The following is a 19,262-nucleotide window of genomic DNA, read 5'->3' on the forward strand; positions in this document are numbered from 1 at the left end:
CTTATTGTGCTGCAGATACTGCGCCACAGGAACACAAGGTGGGTCAATACAACTCTCATTGAGGATGCAATGAAAGTAAACTGTCTCATTATTCTTTCTACTCAGAAATTCTCATTTAGATTGTGGCCTGGATCCCACCAGTTGTTTGCCTCACAAAATTTGCACCTGTCATATCCTGGGGGTGCAGCAGGTCCGTTTTAAATGCGATGTACAATCAGGCACAATGCGACATTTAGTCACTTCTGTGAGGCATTTTTAGCAGACTGCCATGTAGATAGCGTGAAACAGGGTGAATTTAAATTATAATCTAAAGGAATAGTGTGACATTTTGGGATGTGATTTGACATTTTCGTATATGTGCTTAATTGCTGAGATTCAGAATCTTTCATTCAGTATCTGTTAAATGTGAAGCTATACAGGCAGAGTAGCTTAGGAAAAAGACATAATTGACATAACACATAAGTGGCCAACGGAACCTTTACAGACCAAACCAGAATGTGAAGAAAGTGAAGAAAAGCACATGAACAAATATGGTATGGTGCATTTAAACAGTGGAAAAGTATATATTTTTTTGTTGGTTTTTGTTCCATCTACAGCCTATTCAGATCACGAATGCCAAAGTCAGGGGGTCAGGAGCTGTGGAGAGTGTCTGGCAGCAGGGCCACACTGTGCTTGGTGTATTGAGGAGGTGAGTGGCCTTCGAAACACTCTCATGTAACCCGATGTACTGTTTGCGACAATGAAGAGTTCACTTCTCAGTGCATGGTTCAGTTTTTTATTAGAATGAACTAAATGCTGTTTTGGAGGTTTCTCTACTATAACAACAATAACATTGTGGACATTTTCAAGTATACTATATAAAGGCATTAAGCATCCCGTAATCATCAGTACTCTATTTTATCATATCATAAGAAATGACTGACAATTCCAAACTAAGAGTGGTGCCATTTAGTTAGGAAAAAAATACCTAAAACCTGGAAAACCTCATCCTTGTTTTGCGAGTAACATATGTTCAAGTCCATAATTATGTTGCTATTTACATGCTGAGTTTGAACAGCAATATGACTCCAATGTTGTCCCAACACAAATACCATCAAAGAATGTGTTGAAATGGGCTATTATATATAAGAATGTTGAATGTTTGTGTCATTTTTAATTACATTTATTTGCATAATGAAAGATGTAGCCGTGTTTTCAACACATGGTGAGAGCAAACCTACACACAAATACACACACAAGCTGCTTTTCATTATCACATTCACACACTCTCTACATCACTGTCATTAACTGCATCACTGATATTTCTTCATGCAAATTACTGTTTTTTACTGTAGCGGAATATATAGGAGGTGTCATTTAGCCTTAGCTGTCCTAGTATATTAGATTATTTTAGAATTTGAGATATTCAAGGCAAAGAGTTTATTTGTAAGGGTGTGAACTAAACCTTAACCGGTGTCAAGAATTTTCTAGAAGTGGGTCAGCACGTTTGGGAGCGCTGCGACACAGCCAGGGCACTGCTGAAGAGGGGTTGTCCTCTTCATCGCCTGGAGGACCCCAGAGGTTCCACTGTCCTTCTGAAAAACCAAAAGATCACCTTCCACCCTAATGAACAAAGACACCAACAGCAGTACCAACATGTCACCCAACTCCAGCCTCAGACTGTCCTGCTGCACCTCAGGCCAGGTGGGTGTCTATGTATACTATCACTGTTACCAAAAGACATAAGTAAAACATAAGTCACCTTGTTTTGACCCAAGGAGATGTCCTCCATATTCAGATCTGTCAGTAGATAAGAACATTTGGATTTGAAAACCAATGACTGTAGTTATCCTTCAAACTAATTCACAATACTCACAATACTTTTCAGAAATGGTCATTTCCAAGCACTCAGATTGTTCTTCCCCAGGAATTCCAACGTTTTGTTATCACCATTTTTTGACAAGATTACCTCCAGACCCCTGTGAGGTGGATGACGCTTTTCTTCCAGTTAAAACAGACAAAGTTTGTAGAGTTGTTCTCAATGGCTCGAGGAGAAAAAGCTTAGGCAGCAGGCTTAGTGGGAAACAGGGTCTTGATTTAGATTATAAAGTAGCCCTACTTGTGTATAGAACATACACAGTCATCATAAAATGGATTTTATTTCAATGTGGCCTCTGTAGTTGGAGCTGTCAAATGTGGAAAAATAAGCTACATCTGGACCCTAATTTTAATAACTGGTATTGTAATATTGTCTTTGTAGGAGAACACCAGACCTTTGAGGTTAAGTTCAAACGTGTAGAGGATTACCCCATAGACCTGTACTACCTGATGGACCTCTCCTTCTCCATGGAGGATGACCTACCCAACGTCAAGAAGTTGGGGGCAGACCTCATGGAAGAGATGAGGAATACAACCAGTGACTTCAGAATGGGTCTGTGGGCCTATGTTTCCATTTTCTCCTCACCTGACATGTAGGCTTACATTATTTCTCTTAAATGTTTACACCTGTACACTCCTCTTATGGAATGCCCTTGTGTCACATTCACACAGTAACACACCTAGGAGTTGCCCGGTACAATCATAATCTTATCAGTGGCCACTGAGCAGCACCATTGGAGCGACTGGGGATTAAGTGCTTTACTCAAGGACAATGCTGTGCATTAGTTATTCACATTCCACCCTTCCACCCAGTCACAAATTTCTCACAAAATCCCCTCTCAAAACACTACTTCTTACTCATTCCAATTCACTCCAAAAGGCTTTGGTGCATTTGTGGACAAGACAGTGATGCCGTACATCAGCACTGCGGAGGACATGCTCAGGAATCCCTGTAAGAGGACTGAGCCCTGGCCCTGTGCTCCTCCCTTCAACTACCACCACATCCTGAGCCTCACCACCAACGGATCCCTGTTCACAGAGCTGGTCGGGGAGCAGCGGATCTCTGGCAACCTGGACTCACCAGAGGGGGGTCTGGATGCCCTGATGCAGGCTGCGATGTGTGAGGTAATGTGTGGATGCCCAGCAGGGAGCAGGACTGCATTACAGAGATTGTTGTTTTCGTTTAGGTGGGCGTAGTGTGGAGGACGTGGAAAGACTGAAGACAATAGATGAAGGGGGTATTTCAGAATACTAAACATCCTTGGGGAAACTGCACGTCTGTTTACGGTGTAGTTTACCCTCATTATGAATCCTCAAATATGAGAATTTTACTTTAATAATTTCATAATGACAAGTATTAGATTTAAGCCCTAAAGAGCATGAAGGCTTGAAGTATTACTCATCCACATTCATTTGATTACATACAAAGGCAGAAAGGTAATTTTTTCTCCAAAGCCTGTCAGAAACATTTATGTCAGTCACGGTGTTTTATTTGCTGCCAATTGAGTGTTTCATGTTCTTCACTTCCAGGAAGAGATCGGCTGGAGGAATGTGACGCGTCTGCTGGTGTTCTCCACAGATGCTGGCTTCCACTTTGCTGGGGATGGCAAACTGGGTGGCATTGTACTTCCAAATGATGGAAAGTGTCACTTGTATAAAAATGTGTACACCGGAGGAAATTCACAGGTTTAGTATAAAACTTGATTTTCTTTTTAAACCTCCTTTCAGCAATATTTTTTCATATTAACACTGAATTAAAAGGTTACATGTAAAGTGGAAAAAAAACACAGAGCCATTTATATATAAATGTATTCCTTCTTTTATCCATTTAACAAAATAAGTCAAAGCTCTAAAAAGCTACATACTGTCAGAAAACAGTCAAATAAGGCTGTAGTAAGAACATAGAAAAGATACAGACTAACAGTCAAAATTATTATTTAAATCAGGCAATATCTACTTAAAGGATGAATTCGCAAAGCTAGACAGGCATTTGATACCAACTTTTAACAATTTTGGTAGCAGAATTAGGTTTTCAGTGTAGTACTAAATACCACGTATTGAGGTTTGAGATTCAATATCTTGGTCTGTTTAGCTTCTTGTTCTGGTTTTATGGCAGATTTATTGTGTGGTTCAGTGTCTCAGCACTCTTATCGACCCTATTTCGAGCCACAGCAGGCAACTGTTATCAACACAAAAGCGGTTAACAGCTAACTTGAGAAGTTTAAGACCACGATATTTGTGCCAGAGATAAAAGGAGCTTTATCTAAATAAATATTGGGATTGCATTCACCAGGTGGAGAGAAACACAATTCACACAGGATGCTAATGTTGCTCTGTGTGTACTGGCTTTGTGAGCATGTCATTCTTTGATATAACAACATCATGAGGTCATCAGCTGTTGTTTTTCAGCTTCTTTTGGAATTATCTTCCCCCAAGGGGCCAAAAATTGATTAATGCAGCTTTAAGAAAAGGGGTATCATGTACTTATAGTTGCAGAGAAAGACCAAAGCATGAGCTCAGCTGAACAAGCCATCACAACTATATGTGTATTTTCACTCTTTTTATAGTATGCTTTTGTGGTCCAGAGGAGCATACAATGTTTATCCTATGGACCAGATATTGCAGCGCGTGCTAAATTGATTCCAGTCTGCAATCCTAGCAGTGAAATAGAGGTCCAGGCTGCTGCAGACAGAAGTCAAAGACAGTGATTTAAAGGTCAGAATCAACAGCACAGTTCCCTGGGTAAAGAAGATGCTGACAGGCACACCCTGATGGGAAACAGCTGGAGTGTTTGTGGAGTAATCCAAACCAAAGCTTTCATCTCTTAATCTCACTGTGTTTGTGTATAGATGGCTGGGAAGGTGTGTTGTTGTGTGGGTGCTTGGATGTATTCGCGCCTATTGGTCTGCTTGTGAGTGTATACCTTTGCCCCTGTGTATTAAACATCCATATAGATCTCCCATTAGGTTCATGAGAATGCTGTGTTTCTTGACCTCATTCCAGTCCAGGCAGTTGACAGGTGAAGTGAATATTGATACATTATTAATCTTTTTTCTGTCCGGATAAATGGCCACCCAAGGCAGAAAATGGATGTGCAAGATGCGGGTGTCGCTCCTCTCTGAATGGTACTTATTTATCTATTTGGAGGAAATGGAAAGTCTGTCAGGGAGAGTGAATATAATGAGCGATAGAAAGAGTTGTTAGATGGGAGGTAAAGGGGGAGGACAGCGATAAAGGGAAGAGGGAGAGCGTGCTTAACTACTGATTACACATATATATTCTGGCCTGAGTGTTATGCATTGCATTTTGCATCTGCCCTGACTCCCTTCTGCCAGGATTATCCCTCTGTGTCTCACGTCGCCGAAACACTAAGACAGAAGAACATCCAGATCATCTTTGCTGTCACTGAAGACGTCGCACACTTGTACGAGGTATAGAAGAGGCATCTACATTCATGCAATTATTTATCAACTTTCTTGTATAAATGCACACTTTGTTGCTGTGAAGAACTACTCCGGGTAAGTGGGTGGAGGTATGTCATTACCGCCGTGAGCAGGCACAATTATGCCTTTTAACCACTTTCCGTCATCCTGTCCCCCCTGATTATATGTGAGATAATAATGTGTAAAACCTTTCATTCAAAAACTTTTCATGGATTTCCCGCTATATAATGCTCTGAGAGAAAATACAGTTCCAAAAAACTCATAATGGCTGGGCCACATGTTAAAGGATAAAGCTGGTGATATTCTATACTTTTGTGATTGTCAACAATAAACAACCTAAATGTTTGTTTCTCAATTCTTTCCGACACCCCCAGATCCAAAAAATGTTTTCAACATTACCGTTACTGGTTTTGTAATATAACAGCCCTCGAGCTGAACAATGCAACAATGTGCATAATTCAGTCATATAGATGTCCGATCAGCCCACAAAATCTGGTTTTGGCTGCACAGTTTTTTTAATGATTAATTCAATGTAGTTTTTTGTTGTCGAAGGAAAAATAGAGAATATTAACAGATTGATCCATTTACATCTATCCAGTCAAGGTAAAAACAAGTGGTAATATCCAAGGTATTTTAGTCTCCCAAAGCTGATAAGATAACAAAACTTATCTGGCCTTGAAATTGTGTTCAGTTTGTAGAGTAGCAAAGCTCATCAGTTGGTGGATTGTCAATGAGCATATTCATTCATTTATGTTGAGGATGTTGTTGCTTTGCTGCAGGGCCTAAGAAGCATCTTCCCAAAATGTGCAGTTGGAACACTTTCCAACAACTCCCACAACATCCTGCAGATAATAGTCGAAGCGTATAATGTAAGTAAAGCAGAAACTCCCTTCATACAAAGTTCATTAGCCTCTTGTGTAGCCAACTGACACCTCCTCATCTTTAAGAGGTTAACTGGTATATTGACTGCAGGCACTGACCTCTGAGGTTGTTATGGAGAACAGCAAGCTGCCGCCGGGCTATCACATTTCTTACACTTCACACTGTAAGGACCACAAGCAGAGGCGAGGGGAGCAGGGGAGGAGGTGCTCCAACATCCTCGTCGGAGATGAGGTGTGTAGCCATGTGTCTGGCTCTGTGTGTGGTAAATTGTGTAAGTACTGCTGTTAGCATGTGGCCATTCGCAGTTGAAGCGACAGTAATGCTAATTATGATTACCTCATTAGTGAAGCATTATAATCGTGCTCAAGGAATTCTCCCCTCCCCTCTAGGTGAGCTTTGATGTAAGCATTACAGCACCTCTGTGCGTGACTGCTTCACAAAGACCATCCCGTGTTATTATTAAGCCCCAAGGCTATAGTGAAGAAGTTGAGGTCCTGCTGAGCCCCATATGTAACTGCTCATGTCAAAAGGATGTAGTCCCACACAGTGCTTCATGTAGCCATGGAAACGGCACTCTGGAGTGTGGCGCGTGCAGGTAGGTGAAGTACAGCTTGATAGCATCAATTTTGCTAACAAGTCTAATTTCAGGTGATTCAGGAAGGAATAAAGCTACAAATATTTGTTTCTATTACAGATGTAAAGAGGGGAGAGTTGGAACATGGTGCGAGTGTGATCAAGCAAAGTCGGGCAAGGTGCTTGACTCATACCATTGTCGACATGATAATGCATCAGAAGTGTGCAGCGGACAAGGAGAGTGTGTTTGTGGGAAGTGTGTTTGCCGTAAGAGCAGCAAAAAGCCCAACCATACCTACTATGGGCAGTTCTGTGAATGCAATGATTTCAGTTGTGATCAGTACCGAGGACGGCAGTGTGGAGGTATTGGAAACATACAGACTCTACCACTGTAGAGTAATATCTATCACATATTACAAGACTTTAATATTTCACCTCATAACAGAACACTTATTACTTGTTTTACCATTCCAGGGCAGGGCCGGTGTGTCTGCGGGGTGTGCAAATGTTTTCCAGGATTTAGTGGTCGAGCATGCGAGTGCCCTCTCAGCATGGAGTCTTGTCTGTCACAGAATGGAAAGGTTTGTGCGGGCAGAGGGGTCTGCCACTGTGGCACATGCAGTTGCCACGACAACCGCTTCCAAGGTCCGACTTGTGAGCTTTGCCCCTCTTGCCCCAGCATCTGCACCTTGCACAGGTACTATAACTTTTCTAGTTCAAATCATTTAATTAAACATTGAAATGAAATATGGAGTTTTTGGGGTATTTCACAGGTTTCTTCAAAAGCTAATATTATTCAAACTGAAGCAGACATATTGCAGGTGAAATAATGTGCTGAATTGAAATAGGACATAAAGCATACATATCTATACATGTATGTGGTGAATGTAACAACTGTTATCCAAGACCTACACCACTCTGATATAGCCACCATCACCTGGAAGCACTCTGTATTTCAGTTTTGGATGATACTGATGTTTTGACTCAGTTTTAATGATTGTTTTCCACAGACAATGCATCTTCTGCAGGGCCTTCTCACTGGGTTTAAATCCAAGGGAGTGTGAGATTAATTGCGCTGATCTAAACTTCACTCTGGTAAGGCAGGCTGGTGTCTTGTCAACAGAATCCCCCTCTCCAGGTCTTCACAGGTGTATGGAAATGGATCCAGAGGGCTGCAGAGTCCACTTCCTGCTGAGGACTGGACTAAAAGAAGACTCTGTCCACTTTCATGTAGCTGTTAAAAGAGGTAGACCAAATCTCTCTCTTTCTTTCTGCACCAGTATATTTCATGATAAATCAATTGAATACATTTAGTCTGTTAAAGTAGCAATATGAAACCTATTAAAACTACAACTGTGGTTTGCATAAGTAAATGTATGAAGTTAGATAAAGTGTGTGAGTGTGAGATCTTTTGCCTCTAAATTGTACATGTTTTTTGCAAGTGATTACTGACTGATTGGGTTGATAATGATGAGTGAATAATGTATAGTTCACCAAAAATCAGGGGATCCATTAATGTCACATTAGGCAAGTGTATCATAATCCATTCGTTTCCTAAAAGTTTTTTTCTGCTGCTTTGCACTAACCACCATGAGACTGAACAAATGTGTTAATAACACCTCAGATATTTTTGAATAACTATTGTGTTCTTTCTAATAAAGAACAATGGTCCTCTCTGTCTTTTAAGAATGCCCATCAGGTCCTAACGTGATCCTGATTACCGCAGTGCTATCAGCCTCTGTTGTGGTGCTGGGTGTGGCTCTGTTGCTGCTATGGAAACTACTCACCAGCATCCATGACCGCAGGGAGTTTGCCCGCTTCCAGAAGGAGCTGGAGCAGAGACGCTGGAACAGGGTGAGCCCGTACAAACCTGTCAGTGCCTGTCACTCAAAGGCTGAACAATAATAATCAACAATAATGCAGGAATTTGTCTTAGTGACATTGATGCAGGGGTAGTTTGACCAGCACAGTACAACAACAGCATTCTGGTTAATGTGGTACAGAGGCGACAAAAAAACTGTGAGAGGAAAATGTGTGCAACATACAGTGATCACATTTTTAATATTGCTCTCTAAAAACACACATGCACCATTGTTTACATATCATAACAATTGTTAAATGACAACATTGCAATAGAAATTGACAAGAAATCATGCGCTTGATCAGTAATGCCCACTCAGTTTACCAGAAGTAATGTAACACAAAATGAATGTCTAAGAATAACCATGTACGATGATGCTTGTTTCCACCCTGTTGCAGAGGGACAACCCCATCTACAGGAGTGCCATCACGACGACTGTCAACCCAAAATATAAAGAGCAGTGATAGCAGCTACGGAAAGAGATCTACTTTTCAATCAGGATCCCTGTGGTGCAGCACAATGAAACAACATCCTTCATCTGAACTGTTGTCAGCAGTTGGTCCAACCTGTTTGGTAGCGGAGGGAAACAGATGTTGATGTCTGACTTACTCTCCTTTGATCTCAATATGCAACTCCGGACTGCCAGTCTCCAACCCTTCCCTTCACTGCATGCTCTGCACGCACACAAATTCAAACAGCATCAACCACTTAAACTGCTTCTTACTCAGGGTTAGTTGTCTGTGGGATACTTGCAAAGTTAATGGCTTCTCATTAATAAAATCCTAAAAAGATAATTACATATAGTGTAATATTTTGTATGGCATAAGGAAAATCTCATATATATATATATATATGGTGATGGTTGGCTCAGCTGTGTAACTTGGGTCCCAGTGGGCAAGAGATAGTGAGATGAGCATTCTGCATCCTGCATTGTAATGCCATCGGAAACACGTCTTTACATGGGTCTCCACTGCCCTCTAGATGAGAAAAGAAGAAAGTGTCATCCTGCTGGAAATGATGAGGCAATCTCACACTCATTTACAGTTCACCCTAGTCATAAAATGTGCTATTTTTGACACAAGAAACACACACTCTTGATGCTTTTGTATTCTTGTAGGCACCTGTGAATTCATCACACAGAACACTGCAGATGTGACACTGCACAACTTTTAAAAGAGTAGCAAGTGTACGTGCCAGACACTTTGCCAGTGCACTGGGCTGAATCATGTAAGCGGAGGAAAACAATGGGATGTTCATATCTAAATGGATATTAGAGGGTTTTTTTCCCCTGCCTACAGATGGCTGCTGATGACCTTGCTGGGAGAGTTGAGCAAAGTAATATTAATCATAGTGATGCCTCCTCCACTCCCAGAGTCACTAGACAGGCGTGCATGCAGCTTTAACAGCCAGTGGGAGGTGGTGGTGGATTATCAGAGAAAATGACTCCATATGCTTCCACTATGCAGCATTCTCTTTCATCTGTGTCTGATCACCAAAAAAAAAAAAATGCGGTGCAAATATTACAGCATCAGAGGAAGCAGCAGAGGCAGCCCTGCCCTGCGACAAGACTCATATGAAGGGGCAGGGAGGGATAGGCGGTGGAAGGAGGTGACCAGCCCTGGAGACAGTTACATAACAAATACTGCAACCATTTTTTTGGGGAAAACAAAAAAACAAAACAAACAAAAAAAAGCTAAAAAACCCTGTAGCAATATTTTGAAATAAATAAAAAAACATATTTGAAATAAATGAGTGACACTTTCTGTGTGGCTGCTTTTTTAAAATGTGTATTTAAAGATTTAAATGTGAAGTCTTACCTCTTTTAATTATTTAAATGGATACATTGCTATAAAGGTGATGTTGTTGCTATTATTATTATTATTATTAGTATTATTATTATTATTATTTTTATTATTATTGTTGTTAGTATGGGGTGGGAGGGGGGACCAATGAGCTCATCCTCCCCGAGCTCGCCACAGGTGATTGGTGGCATTCACCCTCCAATCACAATTCGCCTGCAAAGTGGCTCGGTGGTCAGTTTGGATCTTTTTCTTTTTTTCTTTTCTTTTTCTTGTCGAAGTAACCTTAACGAACTATATATGGGGAAGTTTACCATGAGAGAGAGAAAGACAGAGAGAGGAAATCACTTTCTTGACACACATAGCTTTTTTTTCTATTCCAGCGATCTTAGTTAACCACACTTTCATAAAAAAACTAAAACACTGAAAATCATTTTTTCCCCCTCTGAGGCGTCCTGAAGGGAGCTAGCCGCCGTTAGCATTTAGGGCTAGCATGACAACCAGAACAACCACCACCATCATCATCTTCATCATCCTCCCCTGTGGCTTGGCTAGCAGCAGGTAAGTTACAACTCAAGCTCCAGCTAGTTTTATCCGTGTTGTCAACGTGGCAGTCGAAATAGACGACTTATCTAGTCAAGACAAGTTAGTTGCCAGTGGAAATTAAAGTGTTGGCAGTCTTGTTAGCAGGCTGGTAAATGGCGCAGGGTCAGGGTAACTGAGCTAAGCTAGCGTTAGCAGCCTTTTTCCAGCTAGCCTCGGTGTCGCTGAACACACAGCTGTCTCTTATAAAAATACCCGTTAAAAGCCGCTTTGCAATGCATGCTTCGTGGCGGTGCATGCATGTCGTCCACATTTGCTAAGACGATTTATGACACTGCTTTTTTTTTTTTCTTGTCGTGTCTTTCTCTCTATTTTACCCCCTTCTTACTCTTAACACATATGGGGGGTTTCACTAATGTGCAACACAACTTGCTCTACATTATTAAAACCCAATCCGCTGCTGATATAAAGCCATGCTGTCATTGAAGTAGAAAAAAAAAGAGAGAGCCATTGTGAACTTAAGAAATGCTAGTGTGGGTGTGTTGTCAAGTCCTGCTCCAAATCTTCTCCCTGGTGATAACACCAATGTAAGATTGTTACTGTAATTAATCCCCAGTAGAGAATAAAAACACTGTGACAGTAATGCTGAGTTATGGCGCATCTCTGGGACTAATAAATAATATTAACTGTGTATTTTTGAATAGATTAGACCTCATTAGTAATGTGTTTTATATTTGTCTGTCTTGCCACTCTGTTTCACAGGCCTCCAGTATGGTCTACAGATGTGAGCTTATTGCTCCCAAATGGATGATGATTATCATGTCAGCCTCCTACATCTGGATCATTCCCTCATGCCCACAAGGATTTACACCCACCCCTACAGGTGATTTGCATTTCTTATCATTCTATTTAAGATAAGATATGACTTTATTGATCCTAAGAGAGAAAATGTGCATGTCACAGCAGTGCAGGAGGCAAGGTAAGGGATGAGATATAGGAGTAATAAACATGACAAAATAAAAAAGTCAAGTAAATAGAAATCAAACTATATATATTATAAACATTACAATATTTAGGTTATATACATGACCTGACTTTTGGATTGTAAAGAAAGAAAAGGTTGGGCAAAATATGCACAAAATTAATGGTTGTAGCTGTAGCTATAGATATATATGTATATGTTACATAGGTGAAGTAGTGGAGACAAAATAAATGAAATATGTGATATACAATATATATGAATGTTGCCTACAGAAGTTTAGACACACTCCCCCATTCAGTTGAATGAGAACGTGTGTCCAAACCTCCTATTGATATCATACATATATACATATACATACATACACATATAGATATGTGTATACATGTTTACATATGGAGGTGTTTGGGGTGAGATAGAGATGGTGCTTGTGGACCTTAACAGCTGTTTTATCCTGTTGTCACAGTTGTTGTTGTACAGTTAGATATGACCTGAATATATATATTATTGTTTGCATATGTTGTGGCCCTTTTACATCACAGTGTAAAAGAAAAAGTATCGAAGATCCGGGTTGTTGAAACTACCTACTCTCAGAAAAATGTCTGCACACCCATTTCTTATTTCTTAACATTGCATATGCTGATAATTGGTATTCACACAATTCATGTGATGTTAAACATTTGTTTTGTAATGCCAACATGTACACACAGATGTGTTGTAATGAGGATTATATCTGATGAGTTTGTCTGTCCAGACATAAGTGCCTGAGCTCTTTTAAATCATGCACAAAATATTATGTGTAGTGTGTATTTCAAACAGTTGAAAGTGGATGATTAGTGGTAAAGCTTGAGAAAGCAGAATTTATACTTGAAACATCTATAATGAGTCCTGCTCTTATTCTGCAGAAGATGAAGTTTGTCTTGATTGAGGCTTTATAGAGGTCCAATATTGATTTGTGTGCAGTATTCATAACAAGTCCTATCTATTGTGCTTTAAACTTTTACAGTCAAACCAATGAGCATGTAACTGTAATATTCAAGTAACAATTATTGCAATTGTGCAGTGTGTACATCTCCATGTGTGGGGGCCTGTGCTGATGTCAGGGTTACTGCATGTACCATATGATGAATTACCAAAGTATCGGGCACATCTCTTTATGCAGACTACTTATTTGTCAAATCAAACATAAAAAATCAAGTATGATTAAGATGTCCTGCAGGTGTTGACCTAAATATTAAGAATGGACAAACTTTTAATTTTAGTTAAATCCAAATGTGATCTGATCATTTGTGCTGAACATACCGCTTCCAGCTTTTTCGATATAGAAAACCTTGAAAATTGGTGACTACAGGGTTTGAAGGTAAATAAAAATGGTCTGATTCAAATAATCAGCCAGATAGTGACAATTTTGGGGGGGGAAATATGCCACAATTATGACAGACGACAAAAGGAGAAAAGCAAGATATGCTCCATATGAAAGAGGATGAATACAGATAACAGCTCAGTAAACAGTGACGTGAAGAAGGACCTCCCAAGATGCACAGTTTGCCGACCTTTTAAAGCTTTTGGGCAACAGTCATAAAACTCTGCGCTTACAAGAAGACAAAGCCTTACCTGAACTACCAAAATGACACTTGACAAATTAAAAAATGTTGCCTGTTTCAGTTATTATTGATTATTGTCTATTGTAATATGTTGATAGCAGGACTAGATATTGGCAAGGCACGATGAATCCATGGATGTGACAGGCTTGTTGTGTTAGAGACACTATATAATGACCCTTAATTGCAGTTATTACATTATAGCATTATATACATATACTCCTCTGTAGTAGAATTGGGTCAAGGTGTACCCAAAATATGAATCTTTCCTTGGCATTGGCATTTACTGCACACTCCCAGTTCATTATATTAGCAAGGTGTTTCTGCTATTGTGTCCACCACTGACTGAATGTTAGTGTTTAAACATTTATATAGTTTCATCTGTCTCTGTTATCTGATTTGAGCTTAGCTTCAGCAGCACTTGTAGTATAGAACATCTTTATTAATAGACCAACATTTTTCAGGGGTTTTGGTCTATTAATAAAGTTGTGCTATACTATAAGTGCTGCTACAGCTTTGACTGTTTTTGCACTTTTTATTTTCTTCTCCATGCACCTTGGAAGTAAGTGAACCTCCCCCCTGTGTCCTTAAACAATAGTCAGGTGCCCAAATGAACACTGAAATAGGTTTTTCTTGTCATAATTATTCTACTTGTTCATATTGGCTATTAGAAGATCCCTTCATAATGCAATATAACTAATGGTGGACAAAATCATCCACAAGCCTCCCTCTGTGCAAAAATGTATTTAAAAGTTAACCTGAAGCTTGTATGAAGCTTCACTGTCCAAATGAGTCAAATCAAGTAGATTTCTTTAAACATTACAGTCTTTTCACTACCGAAGTCTCTCTTTTTATTACTGTTCCTCCACTACAACTCAACAGGGGAAAAGTTTCTGCTAAAACAAAAAAAAAAAGACTGGAAATGTTGAAACCTCATTTAAACTTCAGATAAACTTTTAAATGCACTGTTTGTCATGCAAAATGAATGTGTGGACACACTGGATTTAGGCTCTCATTGCTTACATTTAGTCAGTTTGCAAAATGTTTCAATGCACTTTACAACAATAAAATAGTATTAAAAGAATTGAGGAGACACATTTTAATAGCCAGTATGAACAGGAATAATTACTACAGCAAAGAAAATTATGTGTGTTCATATGGACATCTGGCTGTTGTTTTAATATGTTTTTAAAAAACAAAACAAAAAACTCTGAACCTTTTCCTTTAACATAAAAAAAGCAAAAGCCGGTCACTTGTGATAAAAGTTGGGAATATTGGTGTGTGTGTGTCTTTGTACCACAGGGTGGCGACATTTACAAAACAATCGAGTTTAATTGGCAGAACCGGCCGTATTTGGTTTCTCATTAATTTTAATTCACGACATAAGTTTTGAAAAATGTGTGCTTTCTTGTTAAGTAAAAAAAAACAACACAACTCACGTAGTCTACGTATAAATGGTGATTTGTCGTAGTGCTTTATCCATAAATAAATATATTTTTTAAATAAATCTGTGGTGAGACACACGGGCGTTCAGATTTGGGTTTTCATTTCTCACTTCCAGCATAAATATATTTTTGCACGTCAGCATCAGCCCGGTGTATTACAGGACGAGAACATCCCAAACCTGGGAAGTTCACATCCCCTTCATCAGCATCCAGCATCTCGCCTCCTCCCTCCCTCCACCTCTCCCTCCTCCCCTCCCTCCTACCCCAAGGGTCTCGCGAGCGCGCACGCGTGCGAAACTGCGTGGGAATGGCTGTTTGTGTGATCGAGGGGGTTGGGCCGCGCGGAGAGAGCGGAGAGCTGCATGAGTTTGTAATGTCCGCCATGTTGGCCATGGCGTATTGAACCGGGGAGGAACAGCGGAGCCTAACAAAAAAGAGACCGACAGAGAGCGACTGAGACCCGGGCCTGCCCGGCTCTGTTCGCGCTGATACGGACCTAAGCCTGCACTCAACCGACCGGCTGACTCTCAGAGACCGTCACAGATTTATCCATGAGAACTAGAGGCAGACCTGCTGTTATTCCGAGCAGATAGATTTATGCTGCATCTTTTCATATTAAAAAATGAGTAAATTGTCGTTTCGGGCACGGGCGCTGGATGCTAGTAAGCCTCTACCCGTCTTCCGCTGCGAGGATTTGCCTGACCTGCATGAATATGCCTCTATCAACCGGGCAGTGCCGCAGATGCCAACTGGGATGGAAAAAGAGGAGGAATCGGTATGTTTTTTTAATTTCTTGCCGACCTGTGGTGGATCACTTTGGCTGTGTTTTCGTATCGACGGGCGCCACTATGTTGCCTGCGCAAGCTTGTGCAAAATGGCCGCCATATCTACTCCTTCGTGCACACGACGGATCTCGATGAATACTACATTTAACAACCCAACTCTAACGCGAGTGTTATTATAAGGGGGTTAGGGTTTGATATTTGATTCGTTAGCCGTGTTGTGTCCATTTGTTTCACTTGAAATTGCACCCGAAAGCACAAAGAAGTCACGTGACTGCTATCTGCTCCACCATTTTGTTGACTTTCTCTTTGGAGAAGGCGAGCGGGGATAGGCCTTGGACGTGGTGCACTTTGCGTGAACAGATGCCAGGGGGAGACACTGAGCCTCAGCACGGTTTTGACAGCTAGGTGTTGCGTGTTGACAGCTCCGGCTCCTGCCATGTGTGCTGCAGACTGGCTGCACTTGTGTCTGGAAAATATCCTGCAGATCCTCCTGACCTCTATTTAGTAATACACATGATCGGCATTGCGATTATAATGTTCACTCAGAGCTGGCTTAATTCATGTTTAAAGCATGTTTCCTGGTTTTGTTCGACTGGATACACCATAATGAGATTTTAGGTTGTTGTAGCCTTACTTAAAGTGTGTGCATTTATTAATGGAAATTGACAAGAGCCAATAAATTGCCATAGTAATGTCTGAAGCAAAAATTGTGTGCATTTTTACAAATGTAGGTGTCCTGCTGTTGCAGTGTGGGTTGTGTAAAGAGTTGTGGTTTTAACAGTTCCCATTTAATAAAACCTTGAATAGTTGTAGTTTCACTGTAATGAGAAGTTTTTTAATATTTAGTGAGGTTGCTTTGTGGCTCAGGCTTCAGTTAACTCTCAATGCTTGTGTTGTCACGGTCAGCTGTTTTTGGGATAATGTTGATATTATATCCTCTACCGGGTGAGATTTGCTCTTATTTAAAAATTAATAGTATGTGGAATTTACGCTACTTACTCCCACTCGGTTTAGTCCTGTTTTATAATTGTATGACAGGGCAATTTTAATAACAATGGAATGATTTGCATTGCGTCTGTAGACTGATTATGCAAAGCCAAATTATAATGCAATTGAACCACAGCTTGTCAGGTTGGATATTTCTTAGATTGCTATAAATTCACAGCATAAGTCAAACAGGGTCACTCTCTTCAGTTCACTTTCTCCTGCTGACCACACTAGTAATTAGACTTTCCAACTAATCCTCCACATATATTCTTTTCATCTGAACTACTTGTAGATTTTCTAGATTGTTGTGAAATGTGTGTAATTATTGTCAGCGGATAGCTAGTTATTATGGCTAAGTTGAACTTAGCATGTGTATTTTTGGGGTTAATGGGTATTGTTTATTTCCCCTTCCTGGCCGCGCTCTGCTGAACTCATCACAGTCACCTCATCAGCAGGAGAGCCCCTCTGTGTTGCCGAGATGCCTCAGCAGACAAACACAAGGAAAGCACAGACAGGGGTCCCGCAAAGTCAGCAGAAACCCTACCCCTCTGTCTGACGGCCATCCCCCACCTACTGTACACATACACACAGCGGCATTACATAACAGAGTGACAGAAGAGATAAAGAGGACAGTTTCACTACAAGGCTGTGCATGGCTTAGCTCTCTGACCCACATCCTGTCCAGCAACAATGCACTATTGCAGTGCCAAGCTGACTGAGTGACCACATGCTGGCCTGAGAATGATGTCAATTAAAGAAGCGAGTGAGCACGCTCAGATCTTGATGAAGTGCCAGTATCGATGGATAGGAAGATGTGTTTTATTTGTAACACACCGTTTTAACAACCAGTTTTTCTGTCTTTGGTTGTAGGGTAGCTGAATCTAAAGCTTACAGACTTTCTCTTTTTGCTCATTTAAATCACCACAATAAGTGCTTTCATATGTTTGCTTCATCAGTATTCATGGTGTCAAACTTCACACATTATAAACCATCAGTAGTTGCAATGCAAGTGCAAATATGGTGCCTCATTCACTAATAGCCTGTGTCCCACACAGCATAAAACCATTAACCTGCTGTGCTTCACTGTGGCCTTTTAACAGAAATTACATGGATACACACTCTGGTTTTAAGGCTCTTTATTTCTTTGCTCTGAAGCAGTTTTATAGATGCAGTATGCTGTAGAGCAAGTACATTGTGTGCATTGTTGTGACAGTTTGTCAGTAGGAACATTTTGTTCTCTTTTAATGTCACATTTGTACTGATTGTTAAATATGTAAAGATTCAGCAAGACAGAATAAACATAGCAGGAATCACAGCAGTCTGTTAAACTGTGATACTTGACTTGAGTACACAAGGAGAAACAGTTGAGTTATCTTATGAATACTTCTTGTAAAAGTATTACAAATTCTGTAATTCAGAGAAGAGAGTCAGAAACAAATGATTCCTCAGATGAGATGCATACACACATTCAAGGCAATGTGAAAGTTTTGACTGGTACTGTACATAAAAGTCAAATTTGTTTTGCTAGAAGTAAAAAAAGGGCGTCTTGAAATTGTAAAATCATCTTCAAAAGAAATACGAACGTCCTCATAGTCAAATTCAAAGAACTTGTTACAATGACCACACCAGCTTTGAATTAAAGTAACACGTGTTTGTATCACTCTTAGTCACCAACAGCAGTGTGTGGTGTAAAGATGCCATTTAGGTTTTTTGTGGTTGTTTAATAAGGGCAACATTGACGCTCCTATCAGTTACAGATAGCGTAAACCATGAATCACATCCGCTGTCTGACTTTATTTATTTATTTAAAGAAGTAAAAGAATGTATTTGTAGCCCTGTCTTGTTTTTTTTTTTTTTTGGTTGCTTGTTTGTCTTGGTATGCATCTCAGTTTTTTTGTTGATTTTAAAAGAGGGCGTAAGCTTTGTTTCGCTGAGCAGATCGCCTTCCTCGAGACTTCCTCACCTTCCACCGGTCGGCATGAGCCGTGAACACGTGCTGGAGGCCACACTTCAGTTGCCATGGCAACTTTTATTGGAGTCATCTATTTTTCTCGGGAACATTTAATGGAAGGAACGCGTGGTGCTGTGAAAAATAGATTTTCATTTGTCTCTCCTTTTTATCTGCGTCTGTGGCCATGACACAAAGCAGCGCTGCCACTCTGAAGTATCTGCGTCCCCAGAACAGTGAGTGTGTAAAGACAACGAGGGGGTTGGAGGTTTATTGGTGGCGTCAGAGATACAGAAATGTGACGAATCGCTCTGTAACTGGGGGGTTTCAGCATCTAATCTCATTTAAAAAAAACAAATATTAGTTTATATCCTTTGCAAGAATGAGAATTAACAAAACTCAGTGTTTCAACATAGAAAAATTAAGCTTTTCTAACGACAGTCATACAATAAGTGACATTTCAACTTCAGCTTTGATTAAGACAGACATGTGAGAGAGGTCCTAGGTTAACCGAGTTCAGTCACTCCTGTGTGCCATTCACAGAAGCCCTTTATCCCCA

General features: G+C 40.3%; 2 protein-coding genes across 4 annotated transcripts in view; both read left to right on the forward strand.

The window, feature by feature from the left end:
• Positions 1 to 637: 637 nt before the first annotated feature.
• LOC134002121 (integrin beta-1-A-like) lies at positions 638 to 9,080 on the forward strand. The gene is made up of 14 exons (XM_062441402.1): positions 638 to 688; positions 1,461 to 1,683; positions 2,240 to 2,410; positions 2,738 to 2,982; positions 3,388 to 3,543; positions 5,193 to 5,288; positions 6,080 to 6,169; positions 6,273 to 6,413; positions 6,572 to 6,777; positions 6,877 to 7,118; positions 7,230 to 7,452; positions 7,766 to 8,001; positions 8,443 to 8,609; positions 9,015 to 9,080. Exons 3-14 carry the CDS (start codon positions 2,308 to 2,310, stop codon positions 9,078 to 9,080), a joined length of 1,971 nt encoding a protein of 656 aa, XP_062297386.1. The 5' UTR covers positions 638 to 688; positions 1,461 to 1,683; positions 2,240 to 2,307.
• A 1,614-nt stretch (positions 9,081 to 10,694) lies between these two features.
• Positions 10,695 to 19,262, forward strand: part of LOC134002187 (enhancer of polycomb homolog 1-like) — a 33,932-nt gene continuing 25,364 nt past the window's right edge. For 2 of the 3 annotated variants that reach the window (XM_062441479.1, XM_062441480.1), the window contains exon 1: positions 15,354 to 15,758. In XM_062441479.1, coding sequence (XP_062297463.1) covers positions 15,606 to 15,758 — 153 coding nt within the window. In that variant the 5' untranslated portion in view covers positions 15,354 to 15,605. Of the gene's footprint in view, positions 10,977 to 11,720; positions 11,842 to 15,353; positions 15,759 to 19,262 lie in introns of those variants that run through there. The other variant, XM_062441481.1, reaches the window with a different exon arrangement.

This window comes from Scomber scombrus, chromosome 20 (genome assembly GCF_963691925.1).
Source record: "Scomber scombrus chromosome 20, fScoSco1.1, whole genome shotgun sequence".
In the NCBI taxonomy this organism is placed as follows: domain Eukaryota; kingdom Metazoa; phylum Chordata; class Actinopteri; order Scombriformes; family Scombridae; genus Scomber; species Scomber scombrus.